The 15,138-nt window shown below is 46.0% G+C and overlaps 2 protein-coding genes across 2 annotated transcripts; one reads left to right on the top strand and one right to left on the bottom strand.

Moving 5' to 3' along the window:
• Positions 1-22: 22 nt before the first annotated feature.
• On the bottom strand, positions 23-5,609 carry pdp2 (putative pyruvate dehydrogenase phosphatase isoenzyme 2). The gene is made up of 9 exons (XM_056599383.1): positions 5,364-5,609; positions 4,925-5,051; positions 4,659-4,784; positions 4,382-4,501; positions 3,988-4,274; positions 3,545-3,650; positions 2,465-2,701; positions 1,333-1,632; positions 23-848 (listed from the first exon to the last, which is right to left on the bottom strand). The coding sequence occupies exons 2-9, from the start codon at positions 5,003-5,005 to the stop codon at positions 579-581; spliced, it is 1,527 nt and encodes a 508-aa protein (XP_056455358.1). The 5' UTR covers positions 5,006-5,051; positions 5,364-5,609; the 3' UTR covers positions 23-578.
• A 7,517-nt stretch (positions 5,610-13,126) lies between these two features.
• phlda2 (pleckstrin homology-like domain, family A, member 2) lies at positions 13,127-14,775 on the top strand. The gene is made up of 2 exons (XM_056598695.1): positions 13,127-13,916; positions 14,062-14,775. The coding sequence occupies exon 1, from the start codon at positions 13,475-13,477 to the stop codon at positions 13,889-13,891; it is 417 nt and encodes a 138-aa protein (XP_056454670.1). The 5' UTR covers positions 13,127-13,474; the 3' UTR covers positions 13,892-13,916; positions 14,062-14,775.
• The last annotated feature ends 363 nt before the right edge of the window (positions 14,776-15,138 follow it).

Here is a 15,138-nt window from a genome sequence, read left to right as displayed (position 1 = left end):
TATTAGCTACAGAGACTTAGAAAATAGCAGACATTATGGTTCATACTTTACTTTATTGAAACAACTCAAAAAAAGGAATAGATAAAAGCTTATCCTGTAAACATTTTTAATTAAAAAAGAAAAATGATTGTCCAATTGCATCAAATGGTCCAACGCGCATGAGCATATTCTTTGGTGGCCGCACTTCACAGCGGGCAGCTCTGGTTTCTTTGTGCCATAAGGGACTGGTCTCATCCCAGTAAAAGGTTGATGGAGCATCGTGGCTCACAAATGTTGTGGCTCCTTAACTAATTAAGTCTGCACATAGATGACACGTATATTACAATTAAAAAAGGATCTTGTTAACAACCTGTGTCAAATCTGTTACAATGGTAACAATTAAAGCTAGGCGAGATATTTGTGTAATACACACGTACATAAACACAACACGCCACTGTCATGTTAACATAAAAATCAATCTGTTAAAATACAAGGAAATATCCTAGAATACGTGATGGGTCACTGTCTCTGTGTGTGCTGAAGGATCCGGTCCTCTCCACCCCGTGAGGCCGTCTGGTAGAGAGACTACCGGGTCTCCGCTAGCTCTTCTGGGGTTTGCTCAGGTCCGAGTTGAGGTACACCACGGTGGCGGTGACGTCATCCCTGTACATCCGGGCCAGCTCCTCCGGGAGGGCCAACATAGCCGCCAGTCTCTCCGGGCAGAGCTGGCCGCCGTCGCTGGTGCCCAGGGCGTGCCGGATCAGGTGCGTGGCGGCGTTGAGGTCCGAGGGCCGCGTGGCCCGAGCGCGGCGTCTCTGCAGGAGGTCCTGCATCTGACCCAGCTTCAGACGCTGGTCCGACACCGGGGCCTGCAGGGGGCAGCAGAGAGCGACCAGACCGAGGAGGTGAAGGGATCAATATGGAGGAGAAAGGTTTAAAGGTCGTATCAGCGATGTTGGGTGACGTCTCTTCTGTCGGCGTTTGAAGCGAGATCCCAAACAAACAGAGCCCGCTCGCCCCTCCCTTCCGTGTTTCGTGCATCCAGTAAAAACTATCATGAACGCAGTGCAAAACCCCACCACACCCACCCCTGGTCGGTGATTGGTTGGAATACTATTTATTTTGGTTTTGGTTTATACTATAGCATGAGTTAGGAGGATAGAATGTTACTGGCAGTTTTGGGTTACCAGGCAAAATCAATCCAACGTTCTGGCTCCACCCCCCAAATCTAATTGGCGAGTACAGACACCAATAGCCTGAAAGGTAATATAGCTCCGCCCCTAAATGGAAAAGGCATCTACCATAAATGAGCTAGCTCGAAAACAAAGCCAGTGACTAACAGCAGATAAATACCTGCAGGTGCACCCCACTGAGATGTTCTCCGACCAGTTGGACGGCCTGCTGGCTCCCCATCTCGTCCCAGAGGCCGTCGGAGCCCAGGATGAGGAAGCGGTCCTGGGGTCGGAGCTTGTGGTACAGCACCTCCGGCGCGGCGTCCAGGTAGGGAGGGCTCAGGTAGTTGGGCGGCGTGTGGTGGTACATGTTGAGGGAGTCCAGGTCCACGCCCGACTCCAGGCTCTGCAGAACGCTGCTCTGGAGCTCCCGGCTCCACTTGAAGCTCACGTCGCCGAAGGCCCGCAGGGGCATCAAGACCTGTCTCACCCCACAAGAACCAGGCAGAACACAGCAGGGGCATCAAGACCTGTCTCACCCCACAAGAACCAGGCAGAACACAGCAGGGGGCATTAAGACCTGTCTCACCCAACAAGAACCAGGCAGAACACAGCAGGGGCATTAAGACCTGTCTCACCCCACAAGAACCAGGCAGAACACAGCAGGGGCATTAAGACCTGTCTCACCCCACAAGAACCAGGCAGAACACCGCGGGGGCATTAAGACCTGTCTCACCCCACAAGAACCAGGCAGAACACAGCAGGGGCATCAAGACCTGTCTCACCCCACAAGAACCAGGCAGAACACAGCAGGGGCATTAAGACCTGTCTCACCCAACAAGAACCAGGCAGAACACAGCAGGGGCATCAAGACCTGTCTCACCCCACAAGAACCAGGCATAACACTGCGGGGTTATTAAGACCTGTCTCACCTAACCAGAACCAGGCAGAACACGACTTCCGCTGCGCCTTGGTTGTCGATGGGGCACTTCAGATTAGACCAACTAAAACTAATTTCAAGGACCTCAAACACATTTGCAAAGCTAGATGAACCAATATAAACACCTACCGTGCCTATTTAGGTAGTGTTGTCTGACATTGATTGTGAAAACCTAGTTTTTCAAGAAGTAGAGCAGCACAAGCCTACAGTACTCGAGCTATGAGTACACAAGAGGGACAACCCCAGCTGTATCGTATATCTTAATGAAATGGACGGTCCATTAAATTAAGTGTAAGACAAGTATAAGACAATTAGTACTGGCATGAGTCATTCGTTTGCATCTCCGCTCCTTTCCATCCGGTGCGTCTCTCACCCCCAGCAGTCGGTCTTCAGAGACCACCGTGGCCGTCTCCGAGGGGGGGTGTCTGGCCCGGACGCGCTGCAGCTCGGCCGGGTTCTGGGCGTTGTGGTCCCGGGACAGCGGCAGGGCGGTCCAGGAGCCGTCGTCCTCCTGCACCCCGAGCACGGCCCTGCAGTCGCCCGCGTTGGCCACGTGGATCCCCTCCAGGTCCAGGTGGGCCACGCACGCCGTGCAGCCCGTGAACGCCACCTGCAGGCGAGTAGCGCGAAGACGGGGTGATGGGGAGGGGTGCTGCTGCACGATTCATCGAATCACAATATCAACCTTTGTGATTGTATAACCGCAAAGGCTGCGATTTAATTAAAATAAAAAAATGTGCAGAAAAATTAAAAAGATTTAAGTTGTATTTTTTCTTATTTATTCTATTTAGTTGTACTTTTGAGAAGTTTGCACTGCAGAAATGCCTTTGTTTTGAAAAATATATTATTTTTATTATTTATTCAATTTTGTAAAATATTGTTATTTTGATAACAGTACTGTACACATTTTTTAGTTTTTGTATTTTTCTATGCTTGTTTAAGTTTGTATGTTTGAGTTGAGAAATAAACATTTTAAAACGATCAGCAATCTTTGTGCATTTTCCTTGATAACCAAGCAAGTAGACTCATGTCACCATTTGTTTATTACATCGCAATCCCATTATGTCCACCATAATCGAATCGTGCAGCACTAATGTGTAGGAGCACTGGTTTCAGATCCTTTAACTTTTATTTTGTTTGAAAAGTAGTATGATTGTGACACAAAGTCAACCGTCCCATTTCCACCAAAGATAAATAATATAGAAAAGGTGACTTATTATACCACCAGGTGTGTGTGGGATTAGCTTTACAAGCTGTTTGGAAAATCGGCCTCTTCTGACATCACAAGTGGGTGTGTCCACCTAGATGTATGCTAGATAGATCGGTCTACCAGTCTGCCCATTGGACCGTAGCAAACGTTACTCATCTATCTAATGGCTATTCAAACTCAAGCCTGCTGGTATAATATGTCACCTTTAACAAAGCCAATGGGGCACCCCCCCGTTCCCATTACCTGGATGGCTGTGCTCTTCAGCAGGTCTGAGGAAAGGGGCACTTGGGCCTCAAGAGAGATGTCTGTGTCTAGTCGTTTAAAGGCATAGTCCATAGCTTCTGCTGGGCTGAATACAGAAAATACATCTTCGTTAGGGTCATTCCAACAATGTCAATTGCATTTCCAATCATAAACAAGCTTTGGCATGGTTTTATCTTGTACAGACACGACAACAAACGATTTACGTCATTAAGCCCTGACTGAAAACGTAGGGTTTGCTGGTGCATAATATTTTACACTGGATGTCCATGTGCAATAGCTACAGTCTAACTTTGCAATAGAGAACGGTCTTGACACGGATAAGATCCAAGTCTTCGTAAACTTAAAGCACTTCAACATATCGGAAGAAGAAAGAAGTGTGGAGAAGTGAAGAGGAAGAGGAGGTCATTGTTGACCACACGCACCTCATGCCGTCGCTGTGCTCCCCGTGGTCCAGCAGCTCCTGCCAGAACACCCGCAGCTGCTCTCTGTAGAAGGAGGCCGACTTCTGGTAGCTGACGTCGCCTCGGTGTTTGTACCACTGCAGGACGGCCGGCACCGGCCGGCCCTGCTCCATCAGCCACTCCAGCTCCTCCAGGCTCCGCAGGGACATCATCGCTATGGCGACGTAGGACAGCAGCCGCTCGCTGACCGCCTGGGCGCAGGCCCAGCCCCCGTGTCCGTCGAACACGCCGAAGAGCGTTCCTGGCGTCTACACCGTCAGAAATAAGACGGAGTAGTGGGTTAAACATCACGCACGCACGCACGCGATGAATGAATGAATCAGAGTATATGTCGGTAGAGGTGTACTGAACATGCCTGTAGGCAGGTGGCAGCACTGTGGCGGTCCTCATTAGGTGTGTTGGCAGCAAGATGGTTGCTCTCAAACTTTCTCACGGCACTGAGACTTCTGCCATCAAACCAAGGGATACTCACTGCCTGAAATACACACACACACACACACACACACACACACACACACACAACTGTGTTTGAAACATTCAATAGCATGACACTAAGAATCTACCGTTTTACTGCATACACAAGGTTGGGTCTATAGTAAGCTCATAGTAATACATGCATTTGTGGGTATTACCTGCTCATTTGCTTGTAAAATGCTGTTGACTTGGATCTGGTTAAGCTGGAAGTCCATATTCTGACGAGTTGAGAGGCTCCGCCCACCTACAGCCCCAGCTGTTGAGCGACCACCGATCTGCATCCACTGGACACATTTTAACGTTTTGATAGTCATCGGTAACGCTGATCAACTTTTTAAACAAATCGATCAAGAATGCACCTTGAAAGATTAGCTAATAGACTACAAAACCTTGCGAATATGTATCAAATAAGTGAGAAAGTCACCTGCAAAGACGCACTGCAACTGAATGACAACGTGCAGCTTGCGGCTTTTTGGAGGATGCGGGAGCACATCAATCCAGACATTTGATAAGTTTGTCTTTGATCTCTATCACAATGGCCAGTCAGTAATCTGTGAGGTGGAGAACAAACATGATTAAAAAAAAATGAATCATGGCGAAATAGGTCACACAGGGACAACCTCTGGGTAAACCTTCACTAGATCACTACAGCAGGTCAAAGGCCTGTTTAACCTGGAGCAGGCTGGCTAACGGTACCAGCGTTAGCTCAAGGCAAAACGAAAGGGACTATTTAGCTAACGTCAACAGTCACAGTATATTCTAATTCAAACCGATTAGGGATTATTGCGGGTACACTGTAGGGACAGAGTAGTCTATGCGCTGGATAATGCAATAGTAAGCCGGTTGTTGGAACAAGTACGTACACATTGGCAGATCAAAGCCGACGCCGGGTGATGCTGTCACTGACTTATCGTCGGCAACGTGTCGATAAGAATCACAAAGGAAAATGCATTTCCTTGGGTAATGAATTATATCTGATAATATATTCTGAAAGGTTAGTCTTCATTCAACAGGACTCACTCAACCCCTGATGACAACTATAAGTTCTCTTTCGACAATGGCTGTCAGTTTACTGACGCACACGCTGACCAAAACTCGTCAGGTGGTCCGCTGTCAGCCAATCAAATATGTCCAAAAAAACGGAAGTAACAATTAGGTGACAGGCGACAGCAGCATGCGCACAAGCAGGAGTTGAACTTCAGACGCGGACACTTGTAATCATACAATATCATAGCAATCATACAATACCGTTGTATGTGCATATAATGCATATTCTGTATTTGCTGTTCGTTTTCTTTCCCCCAAGCACATGACATAAGGCCATTCGCACGACAGTAATTACGCAGGTTATTTATGTATGTTTTTGGATGCAGGTGCGTAGGCAGGACTTTAGGGCCCAATGGGACATTTGTTTTGGTCGTAGATATGGTGCTCACCGTCATTATTATATGACGGTGTATATATATATATATCTTAATGAAAGCATAGTTGGGACATATCTGCCTTTTACGACATATATAGTTGTTTATAAATGAATTCAAAACCTCTTCAGTAACGCTAAATCACAGAATAGAAAATACATTTACCAAAGAAAATGAAGAAACCAAGATAGGTTCGTGCCCTGGTGTCTACATTCTGGCTTGCAGAGATTAAATCATTATGACCATTAACATCATTATTTAACATGATAAGACATCGGTTGTTCCTAGATGTACAAAAGGCTCATGCGACAAGTGCAGTTTAGGTTCCATTTTTGATACAATATTGATTAATAAATAGTAAAAGAAAATATAGTAGGTCTATACATTATATTGTTCAGCAAACCCCAATTTATTCTTTTTTAGATCAAACTTAGTTTTGCCAAAGCTACAGGTATGTATTGTTTTCCACATGATGGCGCCATGGTCCATTATCATTGTTGATGGATAATAATATAAGATCATATAAACGTACAAAGTGTTGGATTGCTTGCTCTCTTTGAAGATGTATTTCTCTTTTTTGGTTTGTAACATTCTATCAGATTGTTAGCAAGTGGTGCTCCGATTATATTTCATCCAGAAAACAATGTGTGTCAATTGACTCCATATAGTCATAGGATTTTGGGCTGCCTCAAATGAGTGCAACAGGGCTCAATAGTTTGCGCTTTACTTTGCATAAATGTAAAGTTAAAATAAGTTGCACTTTGTTTAACTCTATGCAAATTAATGCATTGGGCCCCATCATGGGTGGCATTCCGTGAGCACTGGCGGACTTCTGATGAGTTTGTTTTCATTGGTTTTAAAAACCAACGTTCCCTTAGCCGCACCAGATTGTATACCATTCTTGGAGTAGCATCATCAGAAGTGGGAGCGCACCTGAAGTCAACATCCGCCTGGAAATACCATAAGCAGTTGGAGGTCACCCAAGGGATTTGATCAAAATAATTAAATCCCGTCTCCCGAAAAATGAAATGCAAACCTAACAGTTCTCAAATCCAACAGGGTTCCCAGCTGTGCTCAGTACGCTGCCCAATCAGTCATCGTTTCAACACAAGCTACAGCTATGGAAGCAGCTGTTCCAGCAGTAGCAGAGCCCACTCAGTAGCACTTAGTCAAGTAGCAGATGGTTGAGGATGATGCTCAGACGGATGAGAAGTGCAAACACTTGGCTTGCTTGCTAGGACAGTAAATAAGTCTGCACTTTTGACCGTCCTACGCAATTCAAGACCACCACTAGGGGGCAGTAGCTGCGTTTATATTACATCCCATCGTAGCGAACGGGCCCAGAAGTGACAGCAGAAAGAGCACAGTTGCTTTGAGTAAGCTTTGAGATTCGAATGTTATCTTTTTCTCCACTTCAGTTATTTTAAACATTACACAATAGCATCTGACCGACTAGTACTGGCTTCTGGTATACTACACAGGCAGGCATCCTTGAAGAGTCTGGGACAAACACCTCAGCGAGGAAAGCAAACAAGGATGTGGCCTAGACTACACTCTGGGATTGTAGCAAACTTATGGTTATTTCCTGGAAATTTGATAGAATCTAAACTCAATGTGCGTGTGGGAGGGTTCTTGCTTTGTCATTATTCCATTAAACAACTTTTACTAAACAATTTTTGTTTGAAACGATATGAGCCAGAGGAATTGGGGAGGGATCCTGAAGTGACTGTAGAACATGGAGAAGAAAGGGACAAAGTGAGAAATACACATCCAAAGACTGTCCCAGGGTCAACTGACTTCATTATCTGATACAAAAAATATCTCAGTCAAAAATAAGTATAGCCGACAATAAAATGTGCAATCTGTATGATATCTGTATCAAACTTTGGCATGCAAGATGACTGATTGGTTGCTTGGTATTTATGGGAACAGCACATCTGAGCATTACTATCAGCCGCAGCTGAGCTTTATCTGCAGATTTATGAATGGAACAGGAAACAAGGTGTGACGTGTTGAACTTGAATCACACTCTTTAACTTGTGACCACACTGGGCTGACCTGACCAACCTCCATCCGGTCAAACAAAAGAGGGGCGAAATAAGGAAAGGTTTGCTCAATCCAAAGCCATGTTAATCTAGAGGACGCATGCCGCCTCTTGCTTCGTACAGGTGGCAGACACCGCAAGATCTGACTAACATGAAATGTGTGGTTTTCCACGGCGCCAGATCGGATGAGTCATTGTAATTACTATTCCTGGTTTGATCATCGATCCATTTTCAGACAAGCATTTGATTAAAGTGTATAACTATAGACGCTAGTTTTGTGTGTGCGTGTTATGTGTGTGTATATATGTATATACATATATATATATGTATGGTCTCTTATACATATATTCCATTTGCTAGGCTATTTACTTATAGTGGACCGGTGGTTCTGGCTGTCATTCTTGCCCGCTTAAAAATAGGGCTGAAATAATAGTGATAATATGGTAGGGTAAAGATATACGATTTACAAATAATAGTAATAAAAAAAGGGGTTGTATGGGGGACATTTGTTAGTGCTAGTTAAAAGACGGGCAGCAGCACTAACTAAAGGTTGTGGATCTGATTGAGATGTGAATCAAAGCGTGAATATGTTCATCTCGGTCATTCGTTAAAATAAAGCACTTGACCTTTCTCGATCCCTCGTAGATTAGAGTTGGTTGCGTGGAAGAGTATCGGTTTATCATTTAAGCTGCAGGGAAGCCATGCATAGAGCACATTGGACCCTACATTCCCGGATGGCAGAAGGCTTGCAGACCTGCATGCCATCCATTGTTAGCATTTTGAAACCGCATGCGGGCAGTTTTCCCATCTTAACCGGCCGTATTCCATGTTAGACGGCTCATTGTGACGGCTGAACGGCGACACAGCATGTGTGAACCACGTGCTGTGTCTCAGACTCGTCCAATTCAGTTCCAACATCGGCCAACGCAAAGCCCAAGCAAGCAGGCCTAACATGGTGGTGTTCACTGGAGCCTGAGCGAGGAGACGAGTTATGAGCTTGAACGAACAGATCAGACCCTTCTATTGTCCTTCTGTCCTCATATCCTTATATGCTACGTTATCAAAGCTTGAGATGCTGTGAATAACATGTTGAGTAGCCTCAGAATAAATGAAAATGAAACCTACAATACAGAATTTTCAGCATGCAAGAAGGCCCAACGCGAGGTGTGGTTAAAGGAGGGCTTTATGCGTCATGATTCATGGGGTTTGGGCATCAGACAGAACCACCTGGCGATGTGCATTCATTGCGTGCATGGGACTGCCCTCTATACCTGGAAGCGACCATTCCTGTCGTCCTCGTGTCACACCCAGGGCTCGTCCGACAGGGCTGTGTCTGTCTGTCGGCCGCTCACTTGCACCATTTGTTCTGTTTCCCACGCTCTTGAATTCCCGGCCGGCCACAGACACACGCACACACGGCTTATCGGAACAATGCCTTAAATAGTTGTTGAGTCCCATGACAAGGCCATGTCACCAGAGGCCACAGCAGCATGTGTGTGTTTCTGTGTGTGTCTGTGTGTGTAAGTACATATGTACACGCACACACAGAGCCGTTTGTGTGTTTATGTCTAGGTGTGTGTGTTTGTGTTTGTGATGCTATGCAGCTGTTAGCTGCTAGCTTTCCTCTGGGCTGCAGTTCATGTCACCACTCATTGATGATCACCAACTGCAGAATGTATACCACACAGCCCTCAGCAAGCCTTTGTTACGCCAGAATACCTCACCTCCCAAATCGATGCATTCTGTAGGAAACTATGAATTTGATCCAAATGTTTTATCGATTAATATTGCATTTATCACACCAATGTGACGGTTTAACTCACATTTAACTTGTCATGGGTTTAAAAAATAGATGGAATTTGTTTGACCAATTCTTTGTACTTCTTGTAGAAAATAAATGTGTAATATAATTGTTGAGTGGCTTCAATGGACAAACAAAATAATGAGTGTGATAAGTTGACGGCCACAGTTATTAATATACCGCCTTTTTGTCATTCATGATGAGATTGAAATCAATTTGCATTAATTAGATAAACATTGAAGTGCATGTTTAAAAGTGCTCCCCAATTGCCAAAGAACAGACATGAGAAGAACCGGTACGGGACTGTGTGTTCTTGTAGCAGAAGGAACAACAATGGCATTTAAACTGTGCTGATTATGCTGCCTTTCTCAGGATGTGCCCTGCGTGTTCAGCACACATCACTCACACACACACACACACACACAGACCAGCTTCATGTCTGGGCAAGCAGTGGAAGAGGGGCCTTTTCTGGTACAACCACCTGCTGAGCCCTTCCCCGCCCACGTGCACGATGGCTCCAAAACACACTGAAGTAAACACAGCCTCTTCCTAACCGGTTGTTCCTGGGGTGGAACACTGGGGCCAGGGGCCAAGGGCCTCTCCCTGCTGGTAACGGGGTCATAGCAAGCGGCAGGAACTGCAGGAGAAGGCGGTTCACATCAGGGTGGCACGCAGACCATGTCCACTCTACACACGGACACATGGACAGACTGCAGCATTTGTGTTTCAAAGCATCTTCCAAACGTTTTCACAAGCACCTTCTGAGCACACAGCACACGTTGTGTTCATTCACGCCCAGACCAAAATTTCCGGCTGCCGATTTCTGTGTCCCACTCAATTATACGTACTCAATCCAGAACGGTATAACTATTGCCCGTCCACACAGCTGGCATATTTATTTTCATCATAGTGCATGCACACACATAAACACACACACACACGTACAAGCGTGCACTCTTAAAAGTGCGTCCGGACACATCCTCAGAGGTTCATGCACACACATGACAGGCCTCACACATGGCCTCTCTACAAGTACACTGATGGGAGAAAGCCTATCATCTAATAAGCATATTATCAATGAACATACGCAACATGAAGGTGCGAAGACAAGGAGACGAGCTGGGAATCAAACCGTGTTTTGCAAAGCTGCTGCATCGCGTCCCTCCCTCTCTGGCAAAGAGTAGCGTGCATTATTGACAACAGTATTCTCATATCTCTCTCTCTCTCTCTCTCTCTCTCTCTCTCTCTGTCTGTTTGTCTGACTGCCTCTCCGCAGAGCTGTGTTGTGACTAGCTCGTTTCCTGGGGCCTGTACCGGAGTGTTGGGTGGGAAGTGTGGGGGCGGCGGGGTGAGAGATTGGTACTCAAGGTTGTCAAAACACGTTCCCCGGTTCCCGTTCCCAAACAACGTACGATGACCGGCCCCTCTCGCTCTCTTCACCACCCAGCAGCAGCAACAACAGCAGGCCGGTGAGAAACACACAGGCCCCCTCCTCCACTCCCGCTAATGGTGTTTACTCATCCTCCAAGCCGCTGAACGTTATAACGAGCTGCCGTGATGATGCTCGTAGCAGGCTGTGCTCCTGGGAATAGGCCTATTAGCGGCACCAGATGGTTCAGACTTCTCCTGGACGTCTCCACGTTAGTGCTGAGGCAAAAGGAAAACAGTGACGACGGTCAATCATTTAATGTTGAAATGTATAAGTCAATGGACTCTGATATAACGTGATGAATTACGCCTTCCTAAATCGGAATGACTGACTGAAAAAATGATGTGTTTATTGTGTCATCTGATGAGGGCCTAATGTATCCCTTTCGCTTCCTAATAACAAATACAAATGCACACACCATCCATGACTGTGCACGTGCATACGTGTCCAAGCATGCAACAGCCTGTGGCTTTAGAAGGTGGCCTGTTTGACGGGCACGCCTTACTGTCTAACCCTGTTCCTGTTGAATCACACATGCACCCCCACACACGCACGCACACACATACACACACACACAGACACACACACACACATAAAAACACACACACACACACAAAAATACAAAAACACACCCACACAAACACATACACACACACACAGGGCAAGAGGAAAATAGACACACTGACAAATTAAAAATATGTGTGTGTGCATTTGTGGGGTTGTAATTCTGTAGGCAGGGGAGATGTCTACCACATGCTATCACTATGTAAACTCTGGTTGCTATGTGGGCCAGTTGACTCACACTCTGCGCTAAAATGAATCATATCGTGTCCTAAGTGGTGATTTTATGTTGCCTGTATAATTGTTGCAGGAATGAGCAAACCATCCTTTCCACAGAACACTGGTATATTTGTTAAAGGGGTGTGTCTTTGGGTGCGCTGTCTATGCGATGCATTAATACATGGAATAAAGTATACAATATGAGTCTTACTTTCGTTAGTTCAGATGTCTACATGATCAAATTCAATGTTACTGCATTACAAGAGGGCACACACAGATCAAGCACAAACATATGCATACATAAATCTGAGTCAGTCTGAGGCATATGTGTGCATACGTTTAGACGGTTTATATATATATATATACATACATATATAGACTAGAGGATGTGACAATGTATGTGTGTTGTATGTGTAGGGGCATATGTGTGAGTGAGTTTAGTGTACCCCAGTCATGCTGGCGTCAGTGTAGGGTGTCAGAGTATATGTGTGGGTCTGTTACTGCCTGGTTGCTTCACTGCTGCTGGGACAACCAAACCCTGCCTGGAGCCCATAAATCAAGATTGGCTGATGGTGGCACCTTTGCCCGGGCATGATGGCGGTACAATGACTGATGTTAGCATCGTTAATACAGCAGAGGATGTCATCAAAGTGCATTACGCCTAATCTCTTGGTATCCAAGTCCAAATTAGTCAGTCCAACGTGTTCACTTTCAATATTCCTCTTCTCAATCTGAGATCCCCTTTGTCCTCGGCCAGTTTGTAGGGCTAGGCCAGCTCTCCGGGTTTCTTTGGGGCTTTCCTGTCTGCACTTCAGTGGTTCCATGGAAGATTACGTGTTTAACCCAATAATAATTTGACGTTGGAAACTCATGAGTCTTGTTTCTTCAAGGTGCGACTGTATGCGAGCAACGTGCCCTCTACAAATAAAACTCATGTCTGCATTGTTCCCTCTTCCCACATAGCAACGGTAATGCCAGTGGTTACAATGAACAACGCCATACACGTTGCCAAAGTCGACCAGGAAGTACGGCCTCTATTATTATTTAAATCTAGTAAATTCATAAATCTATTATAAAGTGGAAGTCAATTACAGCCGTGTAAGTCAGTCATTTGAGTCATTTCCTCGGAGTTGTGCTAGTTACACATTAACAGGTAAGGCTGTGTCAAATGCAATCAGCTCCACATTAGGACTTCCTCCCTTTCTCCCTGCTCGGCTTGACTTCCGCCCACGCTCGGTCTCGCGACTCCGCCGGCAACTGCTGAAGCATTCCGAAAGGAGCTGACGTCAAGGGGGAAGGGCACGGGCCGTCCCGGCGTATATATAGCCCTGCACCCCTGTCCATTCATAACGCAACTCTGGATCTACAAGCCTACGCAGAGAAGCTCCTTCATCGGAGTCTTCGGACAGCTGAACACAAGCAGAACGGATTTTACCACATCTGCCGGTTACTCGTAAAAAAAGAGACTCTGACGAAGCAACTTGAAGTTTCACAAACAATGAAAATGTCGGCGGAGGAGATTTCCCAGATCCTGAAAGAGGGAGAGCTGGAGAAGAGGAGCGACAACCTTCTCCAGTTCTGGAAAAGGAAAACTTGCGTGCTGACTACGGACAGCCTGAACATCTACGCCGACACGCAGAAGCGCTCCAAGAGCAAAGAGATGAAACTTCAGTCCATCAAGAAGGTGGACTGTGTGGAGCGCACCGGGAAGTTTGTCTACTTCACCATCGTTACTATGGACAATAAGGAAATCGATTTCAGGTGTTCGGCGGAGGACAACTGCTGGAACGCCGTGATCACCATGGCGTTGATAGATTTCCAAAACAAAAAGGCTATCCAGGACTTTAAAACGCGACAGGACAACGAGAGCGCCTCGCCTGGGCAGCAGGAAAGACGTCTGGCCAGGGCGCCGTGAGCGACTCGGCACATTGAACACTATGGTAAATGATAGTTCTTAACTCCAATCAAAATGTATTCAAAAATAATTATTTTGGCTCTTATCTCACTATGTCTGCTATGCTAAGAATATATAATTGCGTTTTTGTTCACGTGATATTAATTTCATGCCATTCTCTTCTTGTTCAGTGTCATTATGGAACATGAAGACAGAATCGGACCAAAAGGAGACATCTTCCGGTCCCATCCGGTCCAGGGATGAAGGATTACTCGGGACGGGTCTCTCGGAAGCCGTACAAAGGCAGAAGGTTGACCCCGACAAAGAGACAGAGAATTTCAAACGCAAGACTGAACTCTCATTGTGAAAAGCATTTTCTTTTTCTCAAACTTTTCTAGGATAAGTGATTCCGAGAAGAAGTTCAAACCTATGTTTTTGTTGTAATTTATTGTTTCAAGGATGTGGTGTTCATGGAACAGTGGCTTGTGTTCTTTAAATTATTACTGTTTCAGTGTCCGTCATGTGTCTAGTCTATTTATTGAAATAAATATTCACTTTTGCCATAAAAAACCTTCCTTGTTGTATTTCCTTGTGACCCATCTTGTATGAAAGCCGTTACGCAGACAAACACTCAATGCTGTCATTCCTTCTCCTTTTTTAAACGGTCACATTTCCCTGGTCGCCTTGGCGGCCTCTTGAAGTGAATACCAGACGTGCCATAGTGAAGAGAGAAGACTGGAAAGTCCCTTAAACACCTGTTATCTCAGGTTCCGGCCTGACTCATACCTTCACAGACCTGATAGCAGCGTTCATTGACAAACCGCACGACCATTGAACACACCTTGGCTCAGTGCAAGGTGTGTCGCGGCCAGGTGACGGGGAACGGAACAACCGAGGAGAGGCAACCTACGATACACTTGGCTGCTATCCAAGTACCAATGCGAAAGCTTGAGGCTGAATCTTTTTGTTAATTTGTCCTCGCTTTCAATCACACATGAGTTCGCCCCGGGGGCGTGCCCTTACTGTAATCTGGTCCCAGAAGGGGGAGGTTGTCTGAACGCAGGTGTCTAGGAGTCAGGGGCGATAGAAAGTTGACTCTACTAGCCGCAAGTGTAATCTCACACACACACGCGCGCGCGCACACAAACACACACACACACACACGGCGACATACCCATAGCCATTTGCTGAGGCTTTGAAGTTGGATCATACTACAATGAGCACATCAAAGGGGTGTCCAGGGCTGAGGAGTATTACCACAGAGCACG

Source organism: Gadus chalcogrammus, chromosome 9 (genome assembly GCF_026213295.1).
Source record: "Gadus chalcogrammus isolate NIFS_2021 chromosome 9, NIFS_Gcha_1.0, whole genome shotgun sequence".
NCBI classification, from domain to species: domain Eukaryota; kingdom Metazoa; phylum Chordata; class Actinopteri; order Gadiformes; family Gadidae; genus Gadus; species Gadus chalcogrammus.
This window is presented reverse-complemented; position numbering and strand designations above follow the sequence as displayed.